Raw genomic sequence first — 27,608 nt, forward strand, 5'->3', positions numbered from 1 at the left:
AAGACAGAGAGCTTGTTTGTTTTGTCTATAAGGGCTTTACGTAATTCATTATAATTTTTTTAAAAGGAAGAAAACTTAATGGTAAAAAAAATTCTAAATTTACATTAAAAAGCACCCAAGAAAAATTAAGTCAAAAAGGACTGGTTCAAAAAGGGAACAGAAGTAGATTCCAAAAGAAAACGATCGGTTTGAGATCACATAAAGTCCCATCCAGGTACAAGCACAGGATTCCACTGAGAGATTTTCACTCAAACATTTACAAAATGTCAATTCATGACAAAAGCTATATTATACATAGAAGAGATGATTTACAAGATAAATAACTAATCTTATGCGTTTGACTGTTTACCTCACAGCCATAGACTCAGTGCTCTTAAAGTTAAAAAGTCTGAAAATTTTTGACAGTACCTTATTTTATAAGTTATAAATATCCTTTCAACCAGACAATTTATAAAGCCAACAATATTACTTTACCACTACATAAAGAGATGTTGATAAACTTTTCCATCAAAAGTCATACCATACTCATGTCTTATGCTATAGCGTATTGGTTGTTGCAACTAGTGGTCATGCAACTCATTATTAAACTCATGAATTTTAAATCATTTACAAAATAGAAAAAAAAAAGATTAAACCAAATATCAGACTTTCATTCTTGTTTCCTAAGTCGATTATGCTTCCATATTGTAAAAATATATTATTTCACTAAATTAGATACCTCACTCAATCCTAGAGATTTTTGCTACTTTTCAAAATTAGAAAAAAAATGTATTAAAAATGAGCATGTACATAGATAGTTTTATTCAACTACCATTAACATGTAAAAATGAAAATAACATTAGCTTTGATACTACGCCTATAATGTAATAAATAGGCATGGGGTAAAAGTAACCCGAGTCAACAACGGATATAGTCGGTGTTAGGGCTGAATGAGTTAAGGGAGGGGAAAATGAAGGAGAGAAAATGATGAGAGAGAGAGAGAGAGAGAGAGAGAGAGAGAGAGAGAGAGAGAGAGAGAGAGAGAGAGAGAGAGAGAGAGAGAGAGAAAGAAAGAAAGAGAGAGAGAGAGAGAGAGAGAGAGAGAGAGAGAAAGAAAGAAAGAGAGAGAGAGAGAGAGAGAGAGAAAGAAATAGAGAAGAAAGACTACTCTACCAGAAATATATATGAATTTATATTTCTTTCATTTTAATTAGAAGCATTTTAAGAATTCTATATTCATAAATACAGTCCAAACCGAGACGGTTGCATAAGTAAGCAATGGATTAAGAATGCTTTGTTTACCCATTCATCTAATTGTTTGTTTTGTTTTGTTTTTAAGGGTTTTACGGCGCTTGCAAAACATTTAGGTTATATCAGCGCCAGTAAAAAGGAAGAAAATGGGATAGTAAAAAGTTATAGAATTACAATAAAAGCACCCAAGAAAAAGTAAGACATAGGGGAACTGGGAACAAATAGGGATCAGATGTAGATTCCAAGAGCAGACCACCAATGCACTTAGTTTGAGATCACCTAAAAGTCTCATCCAGACACAAGCACAGGTCCCATCTAAGAGGAATACACTCAAATGTTTACCAATCATTTAATATAATATGTAAACTCAACATAATACAATGCATAATAGAGAGATGATTTACAAGGAAAAAAATATCATCTCCCAAAACTATAACTATACATTCGACTGTTTCCCTCCCAGCCAAGGAGCTCCGGCAAGGATCAGGACAAAACTAAGTAATCTCATTCCAAGACAATGACAGGAAACAATTGGGAAACGGGTATGGGGGGATAGAAGACACAGCACGTACCTCCCTGCCCACTATGGGAGGTCAGGATCCCCACCCAGCATCTAATTGGAGAGAGAGAGAGAGAGAGAGAGAGAGAGAGAGAGAGAGAGAGAGAGAGAGAGAGACGAGAGAGAGAGAAGAGAGAGAGAGAGAGAGAGAGAGAGAGAGAGAGAGAGAGAGAAAGAGAGAGAGAGAGAGAGAATTATGAATTGATTTTCTATTATTACTTTCCAATCCCTACCCAACAGCTATTCATCCAAGGGCACCACTGGCCTTGTGTCACTTTTGACATTTAGTGCCACCCTGTCTAGGCTGACGTTATAAAACTGCGAGTGTCACCAAAATGTATGCAACTGAGCACAGGTGTCAAAATTTGGCACAAGACATGATGGTGATTTTTTCATCCATCTACCGTGGAGCCTGAGTGCTTTTCATAGAAAAATGTTTGACACTGCAAAAACAGCAGAACATTTCAAAGAAAATCGCCAAATCCCGGAATTCCGCTGAAGATTTTCATAACTGAATCTTGGATCATCCATGGCAAATTCAAAATAAAATTTGTAAATGACAATTTCTGTGAACTCTGAATGATCCAAACTAGCCAACCCCCCCAAAAAAATCCAAAAAAGCACACAAATTCAAACGAGTTCTTTGAAAAAATATTAAATATGAAATTATAGAAAAAGAAGTCAAATCCCCTAATTTGATATAAAAAATGACATATAAAATATTTACAGCTCACCTCAAATAAAAAAAGAAAAAAGCTCCCCTAAATCTAACTTTCGCACTGTTATTAAACTTTATAATTGATTTCAATAATTCGCTCCGTTCAATGGTGAACATGAGCATTTGTTTATACTTCTATCTGGACAGTATATGGCATTGAAATTTTTTTTTAAAGGATATAAACATAACTCAAGCAACAAAAAAAATCAAGAGTTTAATCTCTCTGTGTTGAATTTGAATTTAGAAACTCCTGAATGGTTATTTGAAAATCAATAAAATTAACACTCCGACGTGCACTAAAATATATCATTTCAAATGGCCATGAGTTTGGTAATCATAAGTCAGGAGAAGCAATAAAATTGTATATTAAAATTCCACTCACTTCTTCTTCAGCAAACTTGGTAGGGTCCAATGTGTGAGCTGCTTGGCTAAAAATCTGCCCTGCCCCTCGCTTATAATGAAACACTTCAGAGCTCAAAGAGCTGTCCATAGGATGGTAGCTGGTGATATTGAAAAAGTGTAATCAAAGAGGAGAACAATAAATAGGACCAAAAACAAAAAAATTAATACAGTAGCACCTTAATATCAGGAACAACTCCAATCAAGACGAAATCCCACAGAATTTTTTATCTTTTTTTTATCCCTCTAATTGGGAAAAGAACCCAACTGATCAGGAAAACTTTGTCTGAGCCTGTCTTTCACTTTGATGATCGTATTACAACAGACTCTATTTCAAAGCGTCAAAAAAATTTAATGAAAAACTGAACAGAAACTCAATAATTTTAAAGAGGTTACTACATAGACAAATAGCATATGCACTTAATCTAAGCCTGAGCTTGCATCACTGTTTCTTACTCTTATCTTCCCAAATGTGACACCGGATTTGCTAGATCACTTCACATATGTGCACAAATCACTTTTTTTTAAAATTGTGGATATATATGCTGTTTATCATTAACTTTTGAACAATTTAATAATGACATTAAATTTGAACCAAAGCATTACTGTCAACCATCTCTAGGCTATAATGCCTTATCAACTTACACCACAAGGCCATTAGTAATTTCTTCTGATGAAAAATAATGTATTTGTATAGTACAGCGCACATCACAGTCAAAAGTAAATTCCACATTATAGGCCGATCCCGTCATAGTAGAGTCCCCAGTTCCTGCTTTCTTCTCTGCCCTGGGAATATAGAAAGAATTGAACAGGTACATAAATCCAAAAAATGAATTTTAGTGGACGACGGAGATATTGACATCGTCCCAACTGAGTAAAATGTCAATAGAAGTGTCATGTCGATATATCAGTCCTTCCAAAAAATTAAAAAGAAAGAATGAAAAATGCAAGATAACAAGGGAATTCTATCTGGATGATTTGATGGCCCTTAAAAGAGTCAATTTATAACATAAATTTATAAAATTTCACTTAATTTAACTTTTAAAAGTCAGTTAATGTGGTTTGTTTGTGACCAGTGGAAAAATAAGGAACCTCGACCATGGTATTGGCAAGGATGTTTGCAAAGGCAGGTAGACAGTCTTGCACTTAGTGAGTGATTGTAGGGAGCATTTTTTCTCATTAGCCATTTGAAGAAAGCCAATTATTATGGGGTACTCCTAATACCGGTATTGGTAGAGAAATGCTAATGCCGCCTATGACCATACTTCACTTTTGACCTCAAAGTTCTGGTTGATCACAATCATCAGGATTTCATTGACTCACGTTTTCATTGGCTGTTATTTTACCTCACAACAGAAATATCATAAAAGCAAATTATAAACTGTATTATGGTCAGATCTCTCTAATCCAGAACTCACAATCTAGATGTCTTCATTATCCAGACAGGCCGCCTGGGCACGGATTTATTTTTCTCTATTTGTAAACTGTTATCTGGAAATTCTTGTTTCCGGATCCAAACAATTATTTAGGCAACAAGCCATCATAAAATAGAGGATTTTTGTCTCTATAACCCAAACATCAATATCCGTCCCCCTGCACTCGTTCAAAGAAGTAATCAACAAATAATCAAAGTATAATACAGTTTAAAACGCTTTGTCACATCAGGTAGGTGTAAGACATTTGACTTTTCAGTCCAGTCATTGGCAGACAGCCCTGTCTCCTAAATCAATGTGGAAAAGCAGTATGTGTGCAATAATCAACAGGTGTCAGTTTACAGAATCTGATAAACACCAGTCCAACCCCATCACTTTGTTTTGAAAAAAAAAAAAAAGGTAGAAAGACATTCAGGAGTCATGACTTAGGTATGGTCCAGCCCCTTTAAAGTGAAAGAAATTAATAATTAAGGACTGAAACTGTTTGAGTGTCATGTACATATGTCATTGGGCTGTTGTTTTCAACCACAGAGAGCAATATCGCCTGCCATTGCCGGCTGCTGTATCATGAGGGACCACCCGTGGTTGCCCAGTACTTTTTTGTTAGTACTGATTCAAGTTGTTTATTTTTCTTTTAGCCATGAACATATTGTTTTTACTATAACGTCAACTTTTGTTTCCACTTTCCCATTCACCGAATGAGACAGAAGTTATAATTTTGTAATGTTTGATTCAAATACTCCACACAAAGAATTTCAAAACCAAAATAACCTTGTCAAAGTAAAGAATAATCGATGAGTAGTCCACATTGATCTGATATATCCTAGGTATATTCATTCCATAATACAACATGTGCAAAAGTAACTCTACACTTGTTTTGAGTCAATTCATTTGAGTTTTAAGAGACAAAGTCGGACAAAACTTATATCACAGAAATGAGCAATATCTTTAATATGTGTGAGCCAAATTTCATCAACAGACATGCACAATTCTAAAAGTAATGATGATCCAAAGAACACATGTTGGGTTGCTCTGCTTCGGAAAAATAGGAAATTTTGATGCAACAAAGTCAGTACCGCATATGGCCACCACAATTTCTAATCATTGCTCGGTCGAGCCTCCCCGTAAAGTTTATCACCGGGTTTATGTCATTCCTTTCTGCTTCAACAATATTCTAACGCTCGAAAGCATGATACTTTGCTTGACACTATTGTTCCCTTGCAGGTTTTTAAAGCAGATCTCAGCAGTGCTCAATAAGATCGGGGTCTGAATTTACAGCTGGCAAAACCCGAGCACCAATGTTTTATTCTCAGTTAGTTGAGGTTGCAAAGAAGGGCTTCTCACTCTTTGAGTCCGGCAGTTGCAAGTCTTCCTAACATTATACAACAGGAGATGTTGTATTCCACCTATGTCATTGGCATAAAAGAGGGACTAGTTGTGTCTGGAGCAACGGTTCGATCATCATTGGACTTTGTTATTAGGGTTGATTTGTCCGCCTTTGATCCATCACATGCCCTTCTGTTGTTAAACTTTGTGGTAATAGATTAGCTCAGTTAACATCGAAAACTGTGCAACCTCAGCTACTGGCAGTTTACCATGAATATGACTAAGTAGACGGGCCCTCTCTTCAAAGCACAGTTTCAGCACATTTTCAAGAGTAAAAGAATTAAAATCATAGTAAATACAAGTTGTCTTTCAAAAATGTTTACCTATCATGTTATGATTGACAAAATTGCAACATAACTAGGCATGCATGTCATTTCATAAATGCTCAGGTATAAAATTCTGGAATCTTAAACATAGTTAAACAGTAGCAATGTAGAGTATAAAAATGTTAAGTTACTTTTGCACATATGTATATAATAACCAAAACAATTTCTGATTTGTTTTATGAATGCACAATTTAGCATTTTTTACTATCATTGATAAATAATTTTATTTTGATGTTCCCCCAACCTTCACAGTGCTCATGATGTAACAAGATAGCATCCTGGAAATTACAATGTAATTTATTTTATACTTTACACTTACTTCACAAGTCGAAGCGAGTCTTTTCGAATATACACTAAGCTTTTAAGAGTTTTTGTTGGTTCATTCCCAGAGGGTACTGGATAAGGAAACTGAAAAAGAAGAAAAACAAAAAACTTCCATGAGAAAATATTCAAAAACATAATTTTGACATAAATCGATGGAATGACAAATTAACAATTATTGCAAACTAAAGAGCACCTAAAATAACAATCATAAACAGTAGAATCCACCATAACGAAAACCTCTATATAAGACAGAAAGCCTCTGATCCCCCCCCCCCCCCAAACATAAATTCCTCTATTTTGTTTCTCTGTATAATGATACATGAAACCTGTCGAACACAAACACACACACTAAAATTCTGCTCCTATTTGACAAAACTTCATGTGTAAGATGGAAAATGTCCCTTCAGCTCTACATCACTGATCGCCATATTGATAGTAAGTGTTAAATAAATACCTATCTGAACATCTCACTCTTGCTTCAGTGAATTAATCTGTCTCAGCAATAAATGTTAACAGCACCTTTGATAAATGAAAGCTTTTCCCGAATATTCTCTTCCATACCTCCTGTCATAACATAATGGAATGGAGTATTCCTAACTCATCTTTACTTTCAAAAAACATCAGATAAAGCCAACTTACATCTCTCTCCCTCTGCATGTGTGTGTGAGTGTGTCTCTCTACCAGTCCTACCCTATCTTTACTATTTGTTTATCCCTCTTCATTTCAAAGAACCTGTGGTGATTTTGGTTACATTTTGTGTCTTGTACATCTAACGTTTTGTTTTTCTCTTTTTGTTATAGATGCCTGTTTGTGTTAAAAGTTGATTAAAGCTTTAGAAAGAATGTTCAAAGAAAATCTCCTTTGTCTCTTTTGTGATCCAAATCTACAACAATTTAATCAACTTTTATCTACGATGGACCGACACCTTCGACCAGCAGTCCTGACAACAGACCCTAGCTCACCCGAGGCGCTGAAGACTTGGCGCTACTGGAAGAGAACATTCGACTTCTTCCTCGACAGTCTCCCAGACACTACAACTTCCAGAAAACTTGCAACGCTTGTAAACTTCGTTGGTCCTTCTATCTACGAACTCATCGCTGAGTGTGACACATATGAAGTTGCTATCAAAATACTCGAGGCTGTATTTGACAAATCTAAGAATTAAGTTTTTGCCAGGCATTTAATATCATGTTGCAAACAAGAATCTGGTCAAACGCTAGACCAATATCTACAAAAACTTTAAAATCTTGCCAAGGACTGTAATTTCCAAGCTGTTACTGTTACTGCTGAAGTTCACAAAAATGAAGCCATCAGAGATGCTTTCATCATTGGCCTTATTTCACCTCACATACGCCAACGTCTACTTGAAGAGAACAAGCTCGATCTCAACACTGCTTTCAAGGACGCTAGAACTCTAGACGTGGCTGAAAAACAGAGCTTGTCATACCGTTCTGACGTGATAACTGCGGCTGTTGACGAACCACAAGACGAATATAAAGCCATTGACAGTACAACTGCTTCTGGATTCAGTGAAGAAAAATGCTTCTTTTGCGGTTACAAAAAACACCCTAGATCCAAATGCCCTGCCAGAGAACTACCTGTAAGAAATGTGGTAAATCAGGACATTTTGCAAAAGTTTGTAAATCTGCCGGTGACTCAAAGGCCCGTAGAACTGCCATAACTTCTTCTTTGACTTCAGGGAATCCAAACCTAGCAACCATTCTCACTGTATCCGCCATCAATTGCTTATAGAAAGCCCAAATAATTGTTCCAGTAAATGGTGTTAAACTCAATGCCTTGGTGGATACCGGAAGCTGTGAAAGTTACATTAACTCTAGTATTAGTATCGCTAAAGAAAACTGCTGGAAAGTAACCCCTTCTTCATGTAGCATTAACATGGCGTCGACAAGTCTCACCAAAAAGACGCAGGGCCATTGTATAGTGCCTCTTTCCTATAAAAAGAGAATGTATACGCAAAATCTTACACTCCTGCCTGATCTCTGTGCTGACATTATCTTAGGTCATGATTTTTTAGGTAAGCACTCTGAAGTCTGCTTCCCATTCGATGGATCTCAAAACCCACTCAAAATCCTTGGAGTAGCAGCGGCCAATGTTGAAGCTCCTTTTCTGTTTGAGAATCTGATTGAAGACTGTAGACCTATCGCTACTAAGTCACAACGTCATTCAGAGTTGGACGAACTTTTCATCGAGTCAGAAGTGCAGAAGCTCCTCAAGGAGGGTATCATCGAGCCTTCATCATCACCATGGAGGGCTCAAGTGTTGGTTACGAGTGGAGAAAGACACAAAAATAGACTAGTTATTGACTATAGTCAAACTATCAATAAATATATACTCTACTTGATGCGTACCCTTTACCAAGGCTGGATAAGATGGCAGAGTCTATCTCTAAGTATAGGTAATACAGTACCTTTGATCTGAAAAGCGCTTACCACCAGATACCTATCAAAGAAAGTGACATGGAATATACTGCTTTCGAGGCTTGTGGTAAAGTATATCACTTCAAAAGAATCCCCTTCGGTGTAACTAACAGTGTTGCCGCATTCCAAAGAACGATCGACAACATAATTAAACAAGAAGATCTCTCCGCTTCCTTTGCTTACTTGGACAACGTAACTGTGTGTGGAGACGACTGGAGTGAGCATAATTTTAATGTAAAACGCTTCAGAGAAGTTGCTCAAAAACACGGACTGACTATCAATGAATCCAAGAACGTGATAGGTGTTGAACTCATTGATGTTACTGGCTACAGGATTTCAAAAGGGGAAATACGACTTGATCCCTCGAGACTAACACCACTTCGCCAAATGGAGCCTCCTACATCACTCAAAGCTCAGAAAAGGGCCTGTGGCATGTTCGCTTATTATTCCCCCTGGATATCTTCTTCTCCCGAACACTCTCGTCAAGTGAGAAACACCACTCTTCGGTCGAAAAGGAGGCTTACGCAATTGTGGAGCAATCAGAAAGTGGCATCACTTCCTAATCAATACTCACTTCAAACTTGTTACAGATCAAAAGTCTGTGGCTTTCATCTACGATTCGAAGCAAAAAGGAAAAGTTAAAAATGACAAAATTCAAAGGTGGAAAATTGAACTGTCTTGTTACAACTACGATGTAATCTACCGTCCCGGTCCAGAAAACGATGCTGCTGACGCACTCTCTCGAGCTACATGCAGTGTTGCTTCTTGTGACGATTTAAAACACCTTCGTGAAGCCCTCAGTCACCAAGGAGTGACTAGAATGATTCACTTTGTACGAGCAAAGAACTTACATTACAGTGTTGAGGATGTAAAGAAAATGACACCTGGATGTCCAGTCTGCTCTGAAATCAAACCTAGATTTTACAAACCAAAACAAATGCCCAACCTCATCAAATTCACCCAGCCAATGGAAAAGCTTAGTATTGACTTTAAGGGACCACTGCCTACCTGTACTAGGAATAGATACTTATTAACTCTGATTGATGAATATTCCCGATTCCCATTTGCCTTCCCATGTGCCGACATGACTACAACCACTGTAATTTACTGCTTGAACCAAATGTTTTCAATATTTGGCATGCCTCAATACGTACATTCTGATAGAGGTCCTCAATTTATGTCAGAGGAATTGAAATCATTTCTCCACGAAAAAGGAATAGCAACTAGCCGATCAACTCCACATTACCCTAGAGGGAATGGACAAGTGGAACGACTAAACAACACAATATGGAAAGCAATCACTCTCTCTCTCTCTCAAATCCAAAGGACTGTCTATCAACCAGTGGGAACTGGTTCTACAGAACTCCCTGCACTCTGTTCGTTCGCTTCTCTGCACTGAAACAAATGCTACACCACATGAACGCATGTTCCAGTATACTCGTCGCTCTACTAATGGCAGCTCCTTGCCCTCATGGCTCCTATCGCCTGGGCCTGTTTACCTCAGACGCCATATAAGAACACCAAAGTATGACCCGATTCTGGATGAAGTTGATCTACTCGAAGCGAACTCACAATACGCACATGTCCGTTTACCAGATGGCAGAGAATCAACTGTTTCCTTAAGGCATCTAGCTCCTGTTGGAAATGAAAGGCAGATTGAACCCACGCCAGTTAGTACACCGGGTGGTGCTAAAGCTTCTAATCTAACCCCTGATAATCAGACAAAGTTGACTGTAGAGCCCGATGTCGTCACTGCTCCAGATCAAACACCCAATGTTACCAACCTTGCGTCTGACAATCCACCCGATTCTGTTTCTTTGCCAGAAACTCGTTCTCTGCCTGAACCGGTCATAAAACCTGCCAAGATTCCCTTCATTAGAATGAGAAGTTATAATTTAAGAAGTGGACCCAAATAATGATACTGTTGGTTTGAATTTAAAGCTGCGGAGAATGTGGTGATCTTGGTTACATTTTGTGTCTTGTACATCTAACGTTTTGTTTTTCTCTTTTTGTTATAGATGCCTGCTTGTGTTAAAAGTTGATTATAGCTTTAGAAAGAATGGTCAAAGTAAAATCTCCTTTGTCTCTTTTGTGATCCAAATCTACAACAGAACCATCATTACTTTTCTTTAAAAACCAATACTCACAACTGTGACCCAAGACGTTATTATGTTGGAGTGATTTAGATCCTGAAAATTGAGTTTGTGGCCAGAATATGTTTGGCATTGGATTTAAATTGGGAGCAAAAACGAAAATCTCATATTTCTCATCATTTTAATTTTAACCCTTTGCCCCCTGAATCATTATTATTATTTGAATGCCCTGTCAGCGCCCTTTATTACCCCTATCATTTGATTTTCCACCACAGCCATTAAACCAACTGGAGAGATTTTTTAAAGGGTTTTATGGCACTTGCAACACATTTAGGTCATATCAGCGCCAGTAAAAAGGATGAAACATGGAAAGTACAAACATTCTAGATGTACAATTAAAAGGACTTGAAGAAAAAGTAAGACGAAGGGGAATGATACAAATAGGGAACAGATGGAGATTCCAAGAGCACACTATCAGTGTACTTAGTTTGAGATTACCTTTTAGTCGTCCATTTCAAAATTGTCCAATTTTTAACAGCCTGTATCTCAGCTAATACTGATATCGCAGAGTAAATTATAGGATTTTTCATGTTTTACAACATTATATGTAATTTTCATGTTTTCTACCCTAATTTGCACGATTCAAGGGTTTTGAGGAGTTAATTCCCCCTACTGTGAAAAGGAATAATTCCTTAAAGGTGTGTTTAAAGATGATAATATTACATCTTTCAAGATAAGAAATCTACCGGGTGACTGATGTGATAGGGGTGCAGAATCTTGTCATGGTTCCTAGTATCCAGTAGACTTTATTGATTATAAAATCAATATAGATAACATGACTTACAGGAATGGGTTTATTTCCAAGAAAATTAAGCTCTTCACTGTCTCCAAACAAATATTCCCCTGGCTGGGGGGATTCAAATCTTTCTCCTCCCATAATGAAGTGGGTTCCAAAATAACATCCTGTAATATTAGAAAGCAACAATGGACAATGCAATACATTAGCAACAAAAATAAATCAATCAATTAAATAAAATCGAAAATAAAGATGCCCTGTATGAAGAGCGCATACCATGGTGAATAATACACTTAGTAATGCTTCCTTTTCCACCTTCCATCCTACTCCCCTTCCCCAAATTCAAATTTTTGCAGAAAGTAAAAAGTTGATTTTTTTAATATATCATCATAATATATAATATAGGTATAGGCCTATGTGGTCAATTCTAACACTAGGCAGTTTAGTGAGCAGCAGCAGTGGGAGTCAAATTGTGACCCAACTCGCCCATAAGAAAGCTGTGACTGGAAATTTCTGTTCGCGTTTAACAGATGCATAACATTGTTATGAAGAGGAATATCAAAGATATTTTAGTATCATTTTTTTTCGTCTTTCAATTTCCTCAAGTGGTGCCAAATAACAAAAAATCCATCTAAAACTTCAAGAGTTATATGAAGTTAAATTTGGGCAATTTTCAAATGCATTTATTTTTTTATTTCCAGCATAGGTTTTTAAAACCAAAACGCTTGTTGCTCGAATAACATTCTAAACTTTATTGATGCCAAATTTCAGGGCTCTATAACCATGTACAGACACTTTTTAACTATACGCTAAATGCCATGTTTTCATTATCTTCTTATCATGGCTGCCTGACGACATCGATATTCATATCGATATCTTCTAATTTAGTTATGTATCATTTTAAATTTAGTCCATGTTTTCAGTTTTATCATTTACTATTTTTATATTTTTAATACACATACTTTCCACTTTTTTTATGGCAGTTTATTGTTTTTGTTTTTAAGTCTTTACAGTTTTCTTTGTAAAATCCGACATTAATAATACCAATTACTTTCATTTTATTTAATTTTGCCATCAAGACTTTCCCATATATTTAGATCTATTTGTTACCAGTTGTATTCACATTCTAAAGGTCTTAATAATTATGGTAAGATGTTCCCTTATTAATCTTGACAACCAACACACTGCACAGAGAGAGAGAGAGAGAGAGAGAGAGAGAGAGAGAGAGAGAGAGAGAGAGAGAGAGAGAGAGAGAGAGAGAATACACTCAAATGTTTACTAATCATATATAATATGTAAACAAAACATAATGCAGTGTATACCAGAGAGATGATTTACAAGGAAAAAATAAAAAACATCATCTCCCAAAACTCTTTAACTTTAACTTATACTTTTATACATTTGAACTGTTTCCCTCTCAGTCAACAACTCCGGGCCAGGACAATCTCATTCCAAGACAAAGACAGACAGCAAGTTGGAAAACGGATATAGGGGGATAGAAGACACAGTAAGTAAGTACCTCCCTGCCCACTATGATGGGAATAGTGGGCAGGGAGGTACTTACTGTGTCTTTGTTTTAGTAAGTGGGTTAGAGTTAAAGTAAAGGCAAAGGTACTATAGGTTTTATTTTTTCTTAGGGTTAGTTGAGGGAATATTTGAGTTATTTCAATTAGCACGAGGAGCTTTCACAAGGTCTCCCCTAGAATGTGCTTCCTTTCGGTCCTCGTAGAAGTAGAAGTTGCTGAATGATTTGTTCACTCACCGTTTTTTGGGGGGTACCGATAGGAATTGCTTTGCGATGATATTTCACCACTCTCTTCCCCCCTGTTTCGACTTCTTGTAAAAGAGGTTCCCATTTCGATTTTTGTCAACTGTATGGCCTTTAGATACAGCTAAACGTTAGGTAAATTGCTTGCCTACAAGTTCCAAGACTGAGAATACTATCACTATCAGACAGACATCTTACAAGATTAGATAGACAATTTTAGTAGACACTACCCTCAAAATACAGATTATAGAGTATTATAAACAGGAAGTGACGATGATTGATGATGTCACATTACCTAATACTTCCCAAATTCATAACAAAGGAAGACATAAGTTAAAATTCAAGCTTAAGAAAACTACAGTATTATCATTTGATGATATCAAACTGAAAAGAGCATTTATCTTTTGTATGCAATAAAATATCAATCAATTGTTTTCAGATGTTGTTCAAACGAATGACCGATAAAATCAACAAAACATGTTTTTGTTGACAAAAGCTACGACTTCCTGCTTTAGACCTTCTAAGTTCCTCCTACGGTAAAACTATTGGGAAACCAATCAAAATTGACAAGACTTACGGTGAAAATGCATTCCTCTCTGTGATTGGTCAAAACGACAACTTCTTGGATGTGTTTACAAGTCTACCGAAAACATTGTTGTGTCTTGATCTAAAATACTCAAATTTCATATCATAATGGATAATTTAAAGCAACAGTGTATGATAAATCAGTTTGTTCATGCTGCTGGGTGTCACGCAGAGCAAGCAAAGCAATTTTTACAAGCATCACAGTGGCAATTTGAGGTAATGTATCCCCTCTACCTTCTCTGCTGCTTGGCCTCGATGTAAACATGGCCGATTTGTTTATAATTTTCTGTGGCGTGCTCAGTTACTTATATCCGTTCATTATGTTATTATTTGGATAGCTTATCGGTTTCGTGACCTTCGTCTTATTCTGTCCTTGGTTTCTCCTTTTTTCAGGCAGCACTCAGTATGTTTTTTCAAGAGTCATCCCTCCCCAGCATGTGTCGAACCTGTAACCGCAGTCACACCAATGGAAACTACCCGGTGAGCTACGGAATAGTACTTCTACTTCCTAACCTACTTTTATCGTGATCAATGAATGCGCTTTGACTTACGGTTAACTTTTTGTCTAGGCACTTTGATAATTGATGGTCAAACTCATTTCATCTTAATTTGACCCAATCAGATGGATGGGACTTGAAATAGATTTGATACCTTGTTCCTCTACTTATTGATATTGTTATTATTATGATTATGACAAAAGGGACAATGAGAGTGGTCAGTGAGTCAGTGTCTTTGACTTTGACCGTAAGGCATTCGTTCTTGCCAAACATGTATGCTAATAATTAAAAGTCCAGATTTTTTTTATGATTGATCACTTTGGCAGAAAGATTGTATTCAAAATGCCAAACTAAACGTGAAAAAGGCTGTCATTATCCCCAGACACCTGTCTGGGGATAACGAAAAGGCTGGGCTGTCATTATCCCCAGACACCTGTCTGGGGATAATGAAAATTCGTTATCCCCAGACACCTGGGGTTTTTTTTAAACTCTCTCTCTCTCTCTCTCTCTTCCTCTCCTCTCTCTCTCTCTCTCTCTCTCCTCTCTCTCTTCTCTCTCTCTCTCTCTCTCTCTCTCTCTCTCTCTCTCTCTCTCTCTCTCTCTCTCTCTCTTCTTCTCTCTCTCTCTCTCTCCTCTCTCTCCTCTCTCTCTCTCTCTTAGTTCCTTTCTAGTTTCTAGAAAATTGTCATATTCGTCCCCACTCCGATCTCAAAAAGTGTCTAAAAAGAATAAATAAATAAAAAGCAAACAAACAGAAATATTCAGAGAGCAACCAAATGGTCAGATAGAGGAGAAAAAACAAACAATAATTAAAAAAAAAAAAACAATTTTAAGAAATTTATGCTCAGAAACGGAACAAAAGGTCAAAAAAAAAAAGGAGAAAAGAACAGACTCTTCCAAAAAAAAAAAGAAAAAAGAAAAGAACACGGAATTAAAAAAAACAAACAAACAAGCAAAAAACAGAAGACGGAATTTAAACCAAAAAAAAAAAAAAAAGTGGCGGAACCAGGATTCGAACCCACAACGTCGATTCTGGTAAAACTTCCAGGGCAGACGACTAAACCATTCGGCCATGACACCCACTTCGAGGTCGACGCATATTGTGTATATGTAGTAACAACTGATTTAATGTTGGTTAATTTTATGCTTTTATAGATATTTTATTAACTTTCCTTATTTCTATGTGCATTTTGGAAACATTCCATATTCTGGAATGTGGATAATTGTTTAAAGGAGCGGAGTTTCAAATATATGTCTGGGGATAACGAATTTTGATTATCCCCAGACAGGTGTCTGGGGATAATCACAGCGCGTGAAAAATCTCAATAATCTGAAAAAAGGCCAGTTATAATCTGTGTCCCAATTCAGTTAATATTACAAGAGTGATAGTTAACACAAGGGAAGAAAGTAAATAGTGCTCAAATTCAAATGCCAAATCCACCTTTTAAAAAAAGCAAATGGATAAATGAAATTGAAATGTAAGTTTTTGACTCTTTGAACTAAAAACGTCAGACTGGCAATTCGCCTTGTTTTTTCCAACCAGCAAGAGACTTGTTAATCATCAAATCGGTTCATGGTCCACCAATCACTAATATTTGGAAGCTGCTATTTTCACCGTATACTGTGACACTAGTGTGGTAGGCTATTTTATCTTGGTAGGCTATTTCAACAAGCTATGTTGCAGATAATCAATGAGTGTCCTTAAATATGAATTTTATGAGTTATATTAAGTTATATTACAAGTTTTAAAGAGCATCAATACCAGGTTTTAATATAACAAGTGAAATACAAAAAACGTAATTTTAAATGACACAAATTTTTAATCTTTATCCTATATCACAAGCTTTTTAAAGCTAGAAACTTTAGGTGAAAAATGAAGATAGACATTTTGATGGTCACCGTTGTTGTCATTCATAGCTGCTTTACGAAAGAAAGACAAAAACTTACGCTAAGTAATACAATCCAGCTTTTATCACAATGATTATATAAGTAAGGGCAACTAAATAATAAAATGTGTTTTGTCTTTTAAATTAAACCAAAAAAAAAAAAGAAATTTAGGCAAACAAGAACAAAATGATTGCCCAAAAGAAGACAATAACAAATACCTAAAATCTCCATTAGAGTTTTCACTACCTACCTACCTGTTAACTTTATTGATCCTCGTTTGTTTCTATAATTTGTTCATATTGACCATAATTTTGGGGATATTGATGATGGTTGGGAATTTGTTTTGCGGTTGAATCCCTGGGCCTAGGTGTTGTTCGCCCCAAAACGGACCAAACTTGCTGTTTTCCTGTCTTCCTCATACGGAACAATATAATTTATTATCACACTTCCACAAAAGTAGATCCGACAACATGTTATCCGGGATGAAAATAACTATCAAAACAAGGAGGCAAAGATAGTAGAATATTACCTATGAATTTTAAGATACGCCATCCTCCAACCACCACATCATCACCATCACTACTACTACAATCACCACCACACAGCCGTTTACTGCTTTCACTTTAGTTCGACAGGTAAATTTTGCCGGACGCTAGTTCATAACAGATGGCGAGTCACGGCCTGTGCCGAAAGGGAGACTGAGCAATTTTTACTGTTTTAATGATTTTTTTCTCAAGTTCAAAGTGGCGTAGTAAAGATGCTATTAGATGTTGCAATAAGATATTTTAGAGTCATAACTAGTGATCTACATACTTTTATTTGATATAATTTTAGTAGATCATTTGGGATTAGATTTTATAGGAAATAACCATAAAAATGGGTCAGAAATTTTAATTACTTCAAACGATATAATCAAAAATTACATAGTTATCTGAGTTTATACAAATAAATGAGAAATAATGCAATAATCATCAATATTCACAGAGTAGAAATATATAATCAAAGTCGTTTTGTAATGAAGCATTGTTGAGATATCCGCTCACCTGTACAGCAATATCCTTTTTTGACAGCAATAAAAAAATGCGTAATCACCGAATTGTAGGGGTTTGTTGATCAAATGATCAAAACGAACAGGTTTTAGTAATGGCAATTGACAATTCTTAGGAAAAGATATGTTATATACATTCCTTTGACGTTTGTATAGATCTAAACTATATAATAATAATAATAATGATAATAATAATAATAATGATAATAATAATAATAATAATAATAGGATGATGATAATGATCATTTTCATGAAAATAATATAGCGGCTATCACCTAAACGCCTGCTAATTTTGGTAAATCGCGATAATTTCTCTTTAAAAAATCGTTCTAAATGCCCGTTTAAAAAAAATTGGAATTCGCCTTTATATGTCCACTCTGACAGAAAGGAAATTTAAAAAAGGAAAGAAAGAAAGAATAAAGAATTTTACTGAATCATTTGCGGCCAAAAAATTGACTCATCACCTGTTTCCGAGAGTTTTATTAACTTCCCAACGTCCCAAATTACTATCAATTCATTCACTATAATTTACTCCTCCCCACTCCACGCTCTCCGGCAATTTCCTTTCATGTCCCTCAAACTGCTTTCTTTCCATGGAGCGTCCAATCAGCTTTTTACAATTGCCCATTTCCAATTGGCTGTTGAATAAGGACAATTCTAATTTCAATTGTCCACCACTCGGTCATCAGCAAAGTCAAGAAAGCTCCTCCTACTCAAATCACACATACCCACGAATATGATAGGCCTTGTAGACCAGTCACTGATCTTTGATGTTACACAACCATCCGCCAGCATTGATCACATCGCTTTTGATGATGTCACTCAATATCTATCTTCTTCTCTCAACCCCGTTGACTGTACCACGAGTCAACATAAAAGAATATCGCGATGAGGTGCGAATCGTGAAGATGGAATGACGTAGCTGTGTTAAAGTTATAGGTTCAAAGTTCAATTGTCAGAGAGAACTGATGAGAGATTAAACTGAGGTGGTAAAATGAAAATTGTTTCGTGGTAAAACGTTGCTTAAATTAGTTTTATGTACACCAACACACACACACACACTCTCTCTCTCTCTCTCTCTCTCTCTCTCTCTCTCTCTCTCTCTCTCTCTCTCTCTCTCTCTCTCTCTCCTTCTCTCCAGTGCTGCGACAAAAAAAAAAAAGGACGCCGACCAGATAGCTAATCCAATTTAAAATGGAAATTTGTTGAAAATGGTCTGCTTATTGAACAACCGAAGCATCGTGGATAACAGAAATGATCAATGTGAATCAGTTGAAACACGTGATATCGATGTAATACTAATACTAGTAATAATCATATAATATCAATGTATTTATCTTACTCTTGATCACCACTGTAATATTAATAATAATAATAATAATAATAATAATAATAATAATAATAATATTAATAATGATATTAATAATAATGATAATAGTAAAAAATAAATAATATCCATTTTTTGACAATAAAAAATCGTGATAAACGCATTGAAGAAGATGGGAGGGGGGGGGGGAGGATTAATGATCAGATAATCAAAATGAACTGTTATTTTAAAATAAATTGACAATCATAGGTAAAGATAAGTTATAAGTATTCCTTTGAACTTTGTATAGACGTCTAGAACACATTTTTATACTTTTTATTAACATACGTAAAACCTCACGATTATTGTAAGGAACAGCTGATTGTTACATTTCACAGAAACAGCATCTAATTAACCAACGTTCTGTTTTCTTTTTTTCACCGGTGGAACTTCACTTCCTAATTCTGGAGCAGTTTGCATGAAATGTTTTTTAACCACATATCTCATTTGAGCCCTTTCACAGCTTATTCGGCAGAGTCCATTTGCCATTTGCATTGAGACAATGCTTGTTTTCAGTATGACCATTCATCTGAGTAAAGAAGAAAAAAAACAATAGTTATTATTGATATTGATGATGATGATGATGATGATGATGATGATGATGATGATGATGATGATAATAATAATTGTAATTATAAGAGTTATAATAATATTATTGATTGTTAGTAATAATACGAAAGTGATCGCCTAGATGCCTGCTAATAATAATAACGTAATAATTTTCCTTTAAAATATAGTTCTAAATGCCCGTTATTCAAAATGGAATCCGCCTATATACCCATTCTGAAATATTTTTAGCAAAAATAAGATAGAGAAACAAGTTTACTGTAGCATTTGCGGCCAAAAAATTGATTTATCACCGGTCTGTGAGAGTCTTATTTGACACCTAGACAACGCCTCAAATTACGTTCAATTCATTTCAAATTTACTCCATCTCTCCAGCAAATTCATCCCATGACCTCCAAACTGATTTCTATCCATGGAGCGCCAATCAGATGTATATAATTACCCATTTCCAATTGGCTGCTGAAAAAGGACAATTATAATTTCAATCGTCCACCAGTCGGTCATCGGCAAAGTCAAATAAGCCCCTCCCACTCAAATCACATATCCCCTCGAAACTTCGGCCTTGTAGCGCAGTCCACCGGGCTTTTGATGTTACACAATCATCCGCCACCTTTGATCACATCGCTTTTTGATGTCATAATATATCTATCTACCCTCTTTTCCCACGCCCGTTGACTGTACCAACGGGCGATGTAGAAGAATATCGAGGGAAGGTGCGAATCGTGAAGACGGAATGGCAAATCGGTGTGAAAGTTATAGGTTCAAAGTTCAATTTTCACAGAGAAATCATGAGAACTTGACTGAACAAGCAATAAAAATCGTTCCGTGCTAAAAATGTGCGTACATGAGTTTTATACACACACACACACACACACGCTCATTCCTCTCTCTCTCTCTCTCTCTCTCTCTCTCTCTCTCTCTCTCTCTCTCTCTCTCTCTCTCTCTCTCTCACTCTCTCTCTCTCTCTCTCTCTCTCTCTCTGAGTGTGTGTGTGTACTACTACTACTACTACGATTTCTACTATTACTGCACTATCATCATCATCATCATCATCATCATCATCACCACCATAAAACAACAACAACAATAACGTTATCATCACAATTGGACTCATGTTCTTATGTCTCAGGAGTTTGTCTGAATACGGGACTATTTAGTTAGCCAACAAAGAATTAGACAAGATGTGTTTACACATTCATTGTGCAGAAACCGGTCATTACAAATCATTGAAGTAAATGCTATATTAAAAGTAGATTATTACTCTTATATTTACTACCATGTGTTAGTGTAACAAAACTCAGATAACATCAATTTGAATTTTTTAAACAATTAAAAATATTTTTCAGGTTAATTTTAAATAGAAAAATATACATTTTTCAAGAGAGAATAAAGTATACTCACCCTTTCTTGATATCAATGAAAATAATTGCGTCTTAAAGATGAAAATGTGGCCGTTATATCCATATAAAATAGAAAAATAATAGAAGACGTGTATGGTCAGCAATTGCAGTGTAAAAATGAACGATTTTACTAAATCTGTCCTATAGCCTGACTGACAATGAAATCCAAGCGGTGCATTCTACCTGCAGGGATAAATATAGGCCAGTTTTCACGTTCTGGACATCTGTTATGACGTAACCACACGGTGGTCTCCCCGTCATCGACGGTGGGTCGTTCCCATTGGGGTTGAGGCGGTAGAAAACTAAAGTGAAAGATATCTAGTGTAATAAACGGCTGTGACCACCAAATCATCATCACTACCACCACCACATCATCGTCACTACTACTACAACCACCATCATCACTACCACTACTACTACTACTACAGCCACAACCACCACCACATCATTATCATTAGCACTAGTACTACAACCACCACCACCACATAATTTGTAATGATCATTTTTTAGTTAACCTCTCTCTACCAATTACTCAGGCCCACAAAGCATTTCTCTTTCATGAACTTATTGTCAGTTTTTATGAAAATCATTCGCGATTTTGTTCAAATGTTTTGAAAATTTGGTTGTTTTTTGCTTGCAAAATTTTGGATTTTATTTTTCAAAAAAACGCCATGCCAGTTCATTACCACAACTGCTACAAAGACCACCACATCTTCAACTACCACTACTATTATTACTATCACCACCTCCGTCACATCACCATACACTACCTCTACAACCTTCATCTCCACCACATCATTATCACTGCCAGTACTACTACAACCACCACATCATATTCATTACCAATACTACTACAATCATCATCATCACTACCAATACTACTACAACCAGGCCCATATATTATCACAGCACCACCATTAGGATGGAGCTTTACTTCATTTGAAATAACAGGACTTTTGGATTGGGTTTACATAATAATAAAATATCGTTGTAATTAGTTATGAGATGTAAACACAATGCCAAATACCAGTCCAATTCCCTTTTCTTGTATGCGGGTATTCCTCTTTCGGCGCTGAAATTCCTCCGAGTGGTGTCTGAAATTCCTGTGGGCTTAATTTTAAGTTGGCATCTCTGACGACCACTACAAACCATGATCACTAATTACAACTACATCACTACCACTATCACCTTTCTTTTTTTCTGGCACTGAAATAATCTTAAAGTGTTGCAAGCACTGTGACACCACTAAATACAAACAAAAATAATCAACTCAGTTTTATTTATAATTTGTATACTAGCTGTTAGAAATATATGGCGGTCAACTGTCTAAAACTGCCACTTTTGTTGTGTCCCATGGATGGTCGCCTTATACAAGTAATTATGATGCTAGATTTTTTGTTGGAAGGGTGTTACATAATTCATACCCAGAGAAACTGATAGACACAAAATCTCTCCATAGATTTTTTAAAATAATGGCTTAGTATTGGCAAATATTGTGAGAAGGACCCATTCGTCTTGTTTAAAAAATCTCACAATGTTCACCACTGCTTATCGGTTCTCCAAAGTGAGTATTTTGGGGGCAAAATTGTTTGCTAGGGAAAGCATAAAGTGTCAAAACTGGATGTTTTAAAAACTCTCAACTTCAAGCAATTACACATCTGCTGACTTAAAAACTCTCAACTTCAAGCAATTACACATCTGCTGACTCAGGGAATTTCCATTTTTTGGGGGGTGTCAAATTTAATATATTAGTCATGCTATTAAAATCACGTATAGATTTTAGTCTTTTATCCTATTTACTGATTTGCAGCTCTTCAGTGGTAAATTTTCAATCATGCCCTCTATTATCATATACTCTTTTTATAATGTAACACAGTGATATTTCCATTGTTTGACTTTAATTTCTTTTATTTTTATTTTTTCCTCAACAGTTGTGTACACCGGCTAACACGCCTGCCACACCTCCAAATTTTCCTGATGCTCTTGCAGCATTGGCTAAACTCACAACAGCAGAAAGCAACAAAGTTTTTGGAGCATCACCTCATCCATTCTCATCCTCCAACCAGCAACAATCACAACAAAACATGGCACACTCCCCTAACAATATGAACATGATGCAGATTGAGACCAACAGTAGATAGAGGATAGTTTCATTCAAATATTTGGCAGCTTCGTAAAATCACAGGTGTAAATGACTACATACTACATAAATTTGATTTTGTTTTTTTTTTACTCCTGAAACGTAATTCACAGGTCTAGATGTGTAGTCTGATCTGAATAGTTTTCGTTGTAGCAACTCATTGCTCAACCTTATATATATTTTCCATCATGTAACTTTCTCAGGACTGATTTGTCTTTATAACTATTATTGTCATAAATTTGTGTCTAAACTGATATTGATATGAGTTAATGCCATCAGAACAATCGTAACTCTACGATCCTTGACCATGTTACCTAACTGGATTGAAATGTCAATTTCCAAGCAAATTGTTCAGCTCCACTTTAAACTAATCGTATATTGCCAGGCTTCAAGATTGCATCTGTACCTATCTAATAGAACCTGTTCAAGTTACAATTTTATTAACTGTCCAGCTGCACTTTATTCTACCTCGGATTGTTGTATTAAAGTGGCAATGCTACTCGCCGCTCATTGCAATTATGTAGGATTGGATCAAATTGTACCTATGGGTGTATAGCATTTATTCATGAATTTTTAAAGTTTAGATTTGGGTTAGTCAATTGAAACGTGCTGGTGGAATATTACAGATATATTTATTTGGGTTTGAGAGGGTGGTATTCTGTCCTATCTCATTGTTTCTCACTATTGATTGTCACTTTTATTTTGTAAACCTCTTACTCAACAAGGTAAAAATACTTATGGTCGAATCATGTCCTTGTTGCATGCTAGATGCCATTTCTAATTATAGTCAGTTTGTTTGGTTTTATTCTAAACTGAGATTTTTTTTGTTATATTTCGATCCGGGGACGTCTCTCTTTCTCTCACTCACGTGTACATGTTGCTATCATTCTGGATTTTTTATTTTTTTAATATAACATTTAACCTTTGTGAAAGCCTAGCTATATGTATCAAAATGAGTAATTTTCTCTCCCCTAGAATTGTATTTTGAATAGTTATTTTGATAATTCACCATTTTAGATTAAATTCAATGGTGAAAAATGTCTATGGGTGAGACATTTTGATGGTAAGATTTAACTTTTTTAATGAAATTTTGTAATTCTACATTAGTGGTTGGTGCAGATTTGGAGAGAAAGCATCTGTGCTTGTGATGAATAATTGTAGCACTTGTGTTTAAAGTAGATGTTTCATCCATTTTACTGTCCTGTTTTCAATTCATATATGTTAATCTTTTTATCATCTTTTTGTGCATTTTGGTCAAGAGTTATTCATGATTGCCTTTAAGGGGTTTTTTTTGTATTCAGTCGTTCATTGTATTTGTATCTGATCCAAGGTTTTTTACAGACTGTTGAATTGTACTTTGAACGAATCCATTATCATTCATTAATATCCTCTCCAATCATTTAATTAGATATGTTTATTTTTATTTTTTATTTTGTTTTTATTTGGGAGGGGGGTTTTTTGTGGTTTTTTTGTTTGTTCTTCTGTAAGTCTTGCCTAAAAGTTTGTAAATCATGATTGTGGATATTATTGTTACTTTTTCTTTATTACTCATTCTTTTTCTTAACATACAGTGCAGTGCGGATATATCAAGTCCTATTTTATCCCTATTTAACACATTAGTAAATATTGATCGCCTATATCAACAACAATTGTATCACAGGACGGTATACCGACATGCGAACCATTGATACCGGCAATAATTTGTCTTTTTTTTTAAAGGTCAAGATATCCTGCAGTGAAGTAAAACACAACAGTCAATGAAAATGCAGAGATGTTGAGGTGATGTGTAAAATAGCAGTCAAAGAAAAACCAAGAATATTGTCCAATTACATCCTTTGAATTGTCATTGATCAGAATCGTGATGTCAGCGGTCAAGCCTAGTCCTGGGCCATGCCATCATTATATCTGTCCTGATGCCAGTAATGGGAATTCCGGATATCAGTATTCTTGGCTTTCAACAAGTAGGCTAACGTGAAATGCTCCCCATATCACCCACCATGTGGGAGATTGTCTCTCTGTCTTCGCAAGCTTCCTGGCCAATCCCTGTCTGGAACTGAGACCTTGTCGGTAAATCAGACAGACCTCTTAAACAAAAATTAAACTATTTTTCAATTTCTCTAAACTGTAGTGCTGCTTATCGGTCTCGATATGGGTATGGTCAATGCTACTATTACTGGTACTTAGTCTAGATACCACTCTACAATAGTTAATTTTAGAAGGCGCCATTGCAGATGTGGAGTCAGATGAGGATAAGGTACCATTGGACCAGTTTCTGGCCATGCCACTATGGTAGCTATCAAGACCCTCCACTGTTTTTCACAGTAACTTCTTGAGGGCACTTCCTTATTTGAGGTCCTTGCAATTGCTGATGACAGGGTCCATAAAATTATTCTTGGCCTTCGGAGATGGACCACAATATTATACTATTAAAGGCATATAAAGTTTACCGTCATAAATTTCAAAAACGCCCCTTTTAAGGGTCACCAAACATCAAGATTTACTTGTTATTTTCTGATATGTTTCCCTTTCATTTTTAGAATGACATATATCTAAATCACTCTTATATCAACATTATACTGCAGTCCCAACTATATCGATATATCCGTTCTCGACTGTGTTTGATAAAATAACGCATCATTGACTATTTCAGCGTGGTTTAAATGCCAAAAGTTTAAATTATATATTTTATTTAGAACCCTTATGTCATATTTTTCGATCTAATGAATTTTTAAATTTTTGCACCTTTTGTTTTTCTCTTCTATTGTAATAGGATTTGTAATTATTTTGTTAGATTATGTTTATTTTGAGGATAGATATGTACCTCTGACTGGATTCTGAAAGGTATTTGAAAGACATTGTATGAGTGCCTGTTATTAATGTGTTTTATTTTTTGGAATGCTTTTCGTTACTGTGATTATTTACTTAAAGCAACTCTCATGTTCATTCATTAATTAGTTGTAAAAGCTTTGATTAGATTATGCACTTACCATTTGTACTCTGATGAAGACACTTCAACACATATTGTGATTCCTTCCACTTCATTTCCACTTTTAGTATGACATTATAAAGTCTTTTTTTTTTGGTCTGTTTTATGTGCTCTTTTCTTAGTTATCTTCTTTTAGTTATATATTTTTATATTACCTTTCTCGAATGAGATCATAGAGCTATTATGTTATTTACACCTGTTAGTGTTATATTTTTTTTACACTTTGGAATTAAAAAAAAAAATTTCAATTTAAGGTTTGATATTAATGGTTAGAGGCAGCGATTGTCGTCCAGAAATTTATTAATTAAGATTTAAGCATGGTAGACTGGTCCGAAGTTGTAAAGCTTTTGATGTGTGTGTGTGTGTAAGGGGCGGGGGGGGGGGGGGGGGGGTGGAATCTGATATTTTTTCATTCTTACATTTACAAGTCATATCATTATCAAGCATTTTAATTTAATCTTGTCTGCAGTTATAAAAAATAAATGATTTGTGCAGTTGATTTTTTTTTTTCATGGGGCACTATTGCTGTTATGATTAGTTTTGTCGTCATTAAGTCTTGATGACTGGCCAGTATATAATTATGGTAGTGCTGAGATACACCTCTTTTTTTAAAAAAAAGTAATTACATTGTATCTTTATAGTGTGCTTTGTTCTGTCTTTATATTTAGTCTGGGTGAGGTGTTTTGACCTCCCTTGATGGGCACGGAGGTTACTGTTACTATGTCTTCTATCACCAGGCCTGTAAATCTTCCGTCTATTGTCGGATTTCCGACAGTACGATTTTGCTCTTAAGTGCTAATATTTTTAAAAAAGAAATAGTAAAAATAAAATTCGTAACGTCAAAGAACAGAACCAATAAAAAAGAAAATAAAAGACTTTTATTTCATTCCTCGAAAAAAATAGATTTTATTCCGTTTCAAATGCCGACTTAAAATTTTTTAATTTTTTTATTTTCATTTGTCGCATCAAAGACAAAACAAAACTTGTCGTCTATAATATTATCATGCCACCTACACGCTCCGATAGACATGGATGTATTTACTGCCTGGCTACTGTGCTACAGCCATCGAGAGTGGGTCGCGAAGTTTGCGCGAGTTGTCTTCACACACACACCTAGTCAGTAAATAACGCACGCACAGAAGTGTGTCGAACCAGACTGGAAGGTTTCTCTCTCTATTTTGCTACCGACACACATGCATATCTCCGGTTCTTATTTCTCAGTCTCTATATATTTTTGGTTCCGTCCGGATGTGAGACGGGAAAAAAATAATGAGAAATAATTATTTTTCTTGGAAAGCTCTCACACGACCGCACCCCTTCCTCTTCTTCTTCTTCTTCTTCTTCTTCTTCTTCTTCTTCTTCTTCTTCTTCTTCTTCTTCTTCTTCTTCTTCTTCTTCTTCTTCTTCTTCTTCTTCTTCTTCTTCTTCTTCTAGAAGAATTAATCCAAATAAACGAAAGAATCAGCGTAAACATTTAACACAAACAGGAGCGAAGTTGCGCAGCTTCCTGTGTCACATCATTCAAAAGGGTAGGAATTGTTCTCTTCCTTCCATTTTACTACCTCAGACCTGGGCCCTCAAATAATTGGGATTTTTTTTTTTTGGTACCATAAAATAAGGTCCTCGTTATAAATAAGTAGGGAAAAGTGACATGATTTGACT

General features: G+C 35.7%; 3 protein-coding genes across 3 annotated transcripts in view; 2 read left to right on the forward strand and 1 right to left on the reverse strand.

Moving 5' to 3' along the window:
* The window catches only part of LOC144972601 (putative E3 ubiquitin-protein ligase MGRN1), a 37,685-nt gene extending 23,683 nt beyond the window's left edge, over positions 1 to 14,002 (reverse strand). Inside the window, exons 1-5 of the mRNA XM_078914023.1 lie at positions 13,465 to 14,002; positions 11,751 to 11,869; positions 6,371 to 6,459; positions 3,552 to 3,692; positions 2,890 to 3,007 (exon numbers count right to left, since the gene is read on the reverse strand). Of these exons, the coding sequence (XP_078770149.1) occupies positions 2,890 to 3,007; positions 3,552 to 3,692; positions 6,371 to 6,459; positions 11,751 to 11,869; positions 13,465 to 13,558 (561 nt within the window). The 5' untranslated portion in view covers positions 13,559 to 14,002. The remainder of the gene's footprint in view (positions 1 to 2,889; positions 3,008 to 3,551; positions 3,693 to 6,370; positions 6,460 to 11,750; positions 11,870 to 13,464) is intronic.
* Positions 12,483 to 27,608, forward strand: part of LOC144972602 (small ribosomal subunit protein eS24-like) — a 60,531-nt gene continuing 45,405 nt past the window's right edge. The window contains exon 1 of the mRNA XM_078914026.1: positions 12,483 to 12,487. Coding sequence (XP_078770152.1) covers positions 12,486 to 12,487 — 2 coding nt within the window. The 5' untranslated portion in view covers positions 12,483 to 12,485. The remainder of the gene's footprint in view (positions 12,488 to 27,608) is intronic.
* LOC144972603 (UBA-like domain-containing protein 2-A) lies at positions 14,002 to 26,846 on the forward strand. The gene is made up of 3 exons (XM_078914029.1): positions 14,002 to 14,271; positions 14,449 to 14,535; positions 22,752 to 26,846. The coding sequence occupies exons 1-3, from the start codon at positions 14,164 to 14,166 to the stop codon at positions 22,959 to 22,961; spliced, it is 405 nt and encodes a 134-aa protein (XP_078770155.1). The 5' UTR covers positions 14,002 to 14,163; the 3' UTR covers positions 22,962 to 26,846.

This window comes from Berghia stephanieae, chromosome 5, assembly GCF_034508935.2.
Source record: "Berghia stephanieae isolate SIO BIC M18660-M18661 chromosome 5, UCSD_Bste_1.3, whole genome shotgun sequence".
NCBI lineage: Eukaryota > Metazoa > Mollusca > Gastropoda > Nudibranchia > Aeolidiidae > Berghia > Berghia stephanieae.

Coding starts and splice junctions, on each gene's coding strand:
- LOC144972603 (XM_078914029.1), top strand. CDS start 14,164: ATGGATAATTTAAAGCAACAGTGTATGATAAATCAGTTTGTTCATGCT. Junction 14,272..14,448: donor CATCACAGTGGCAATTTGAG/GTAATGTATCCC, acceptor TCCTTTTTTCAG/GCAGCACTCAGTATGTTTTT. Junction 14,536..22,751: donor ACACCAATGGAAACTACCCG/GTGAGCTACGGA, acceptor TTTCCTCAACAG/TTGTGTACACCGGCTAACAC.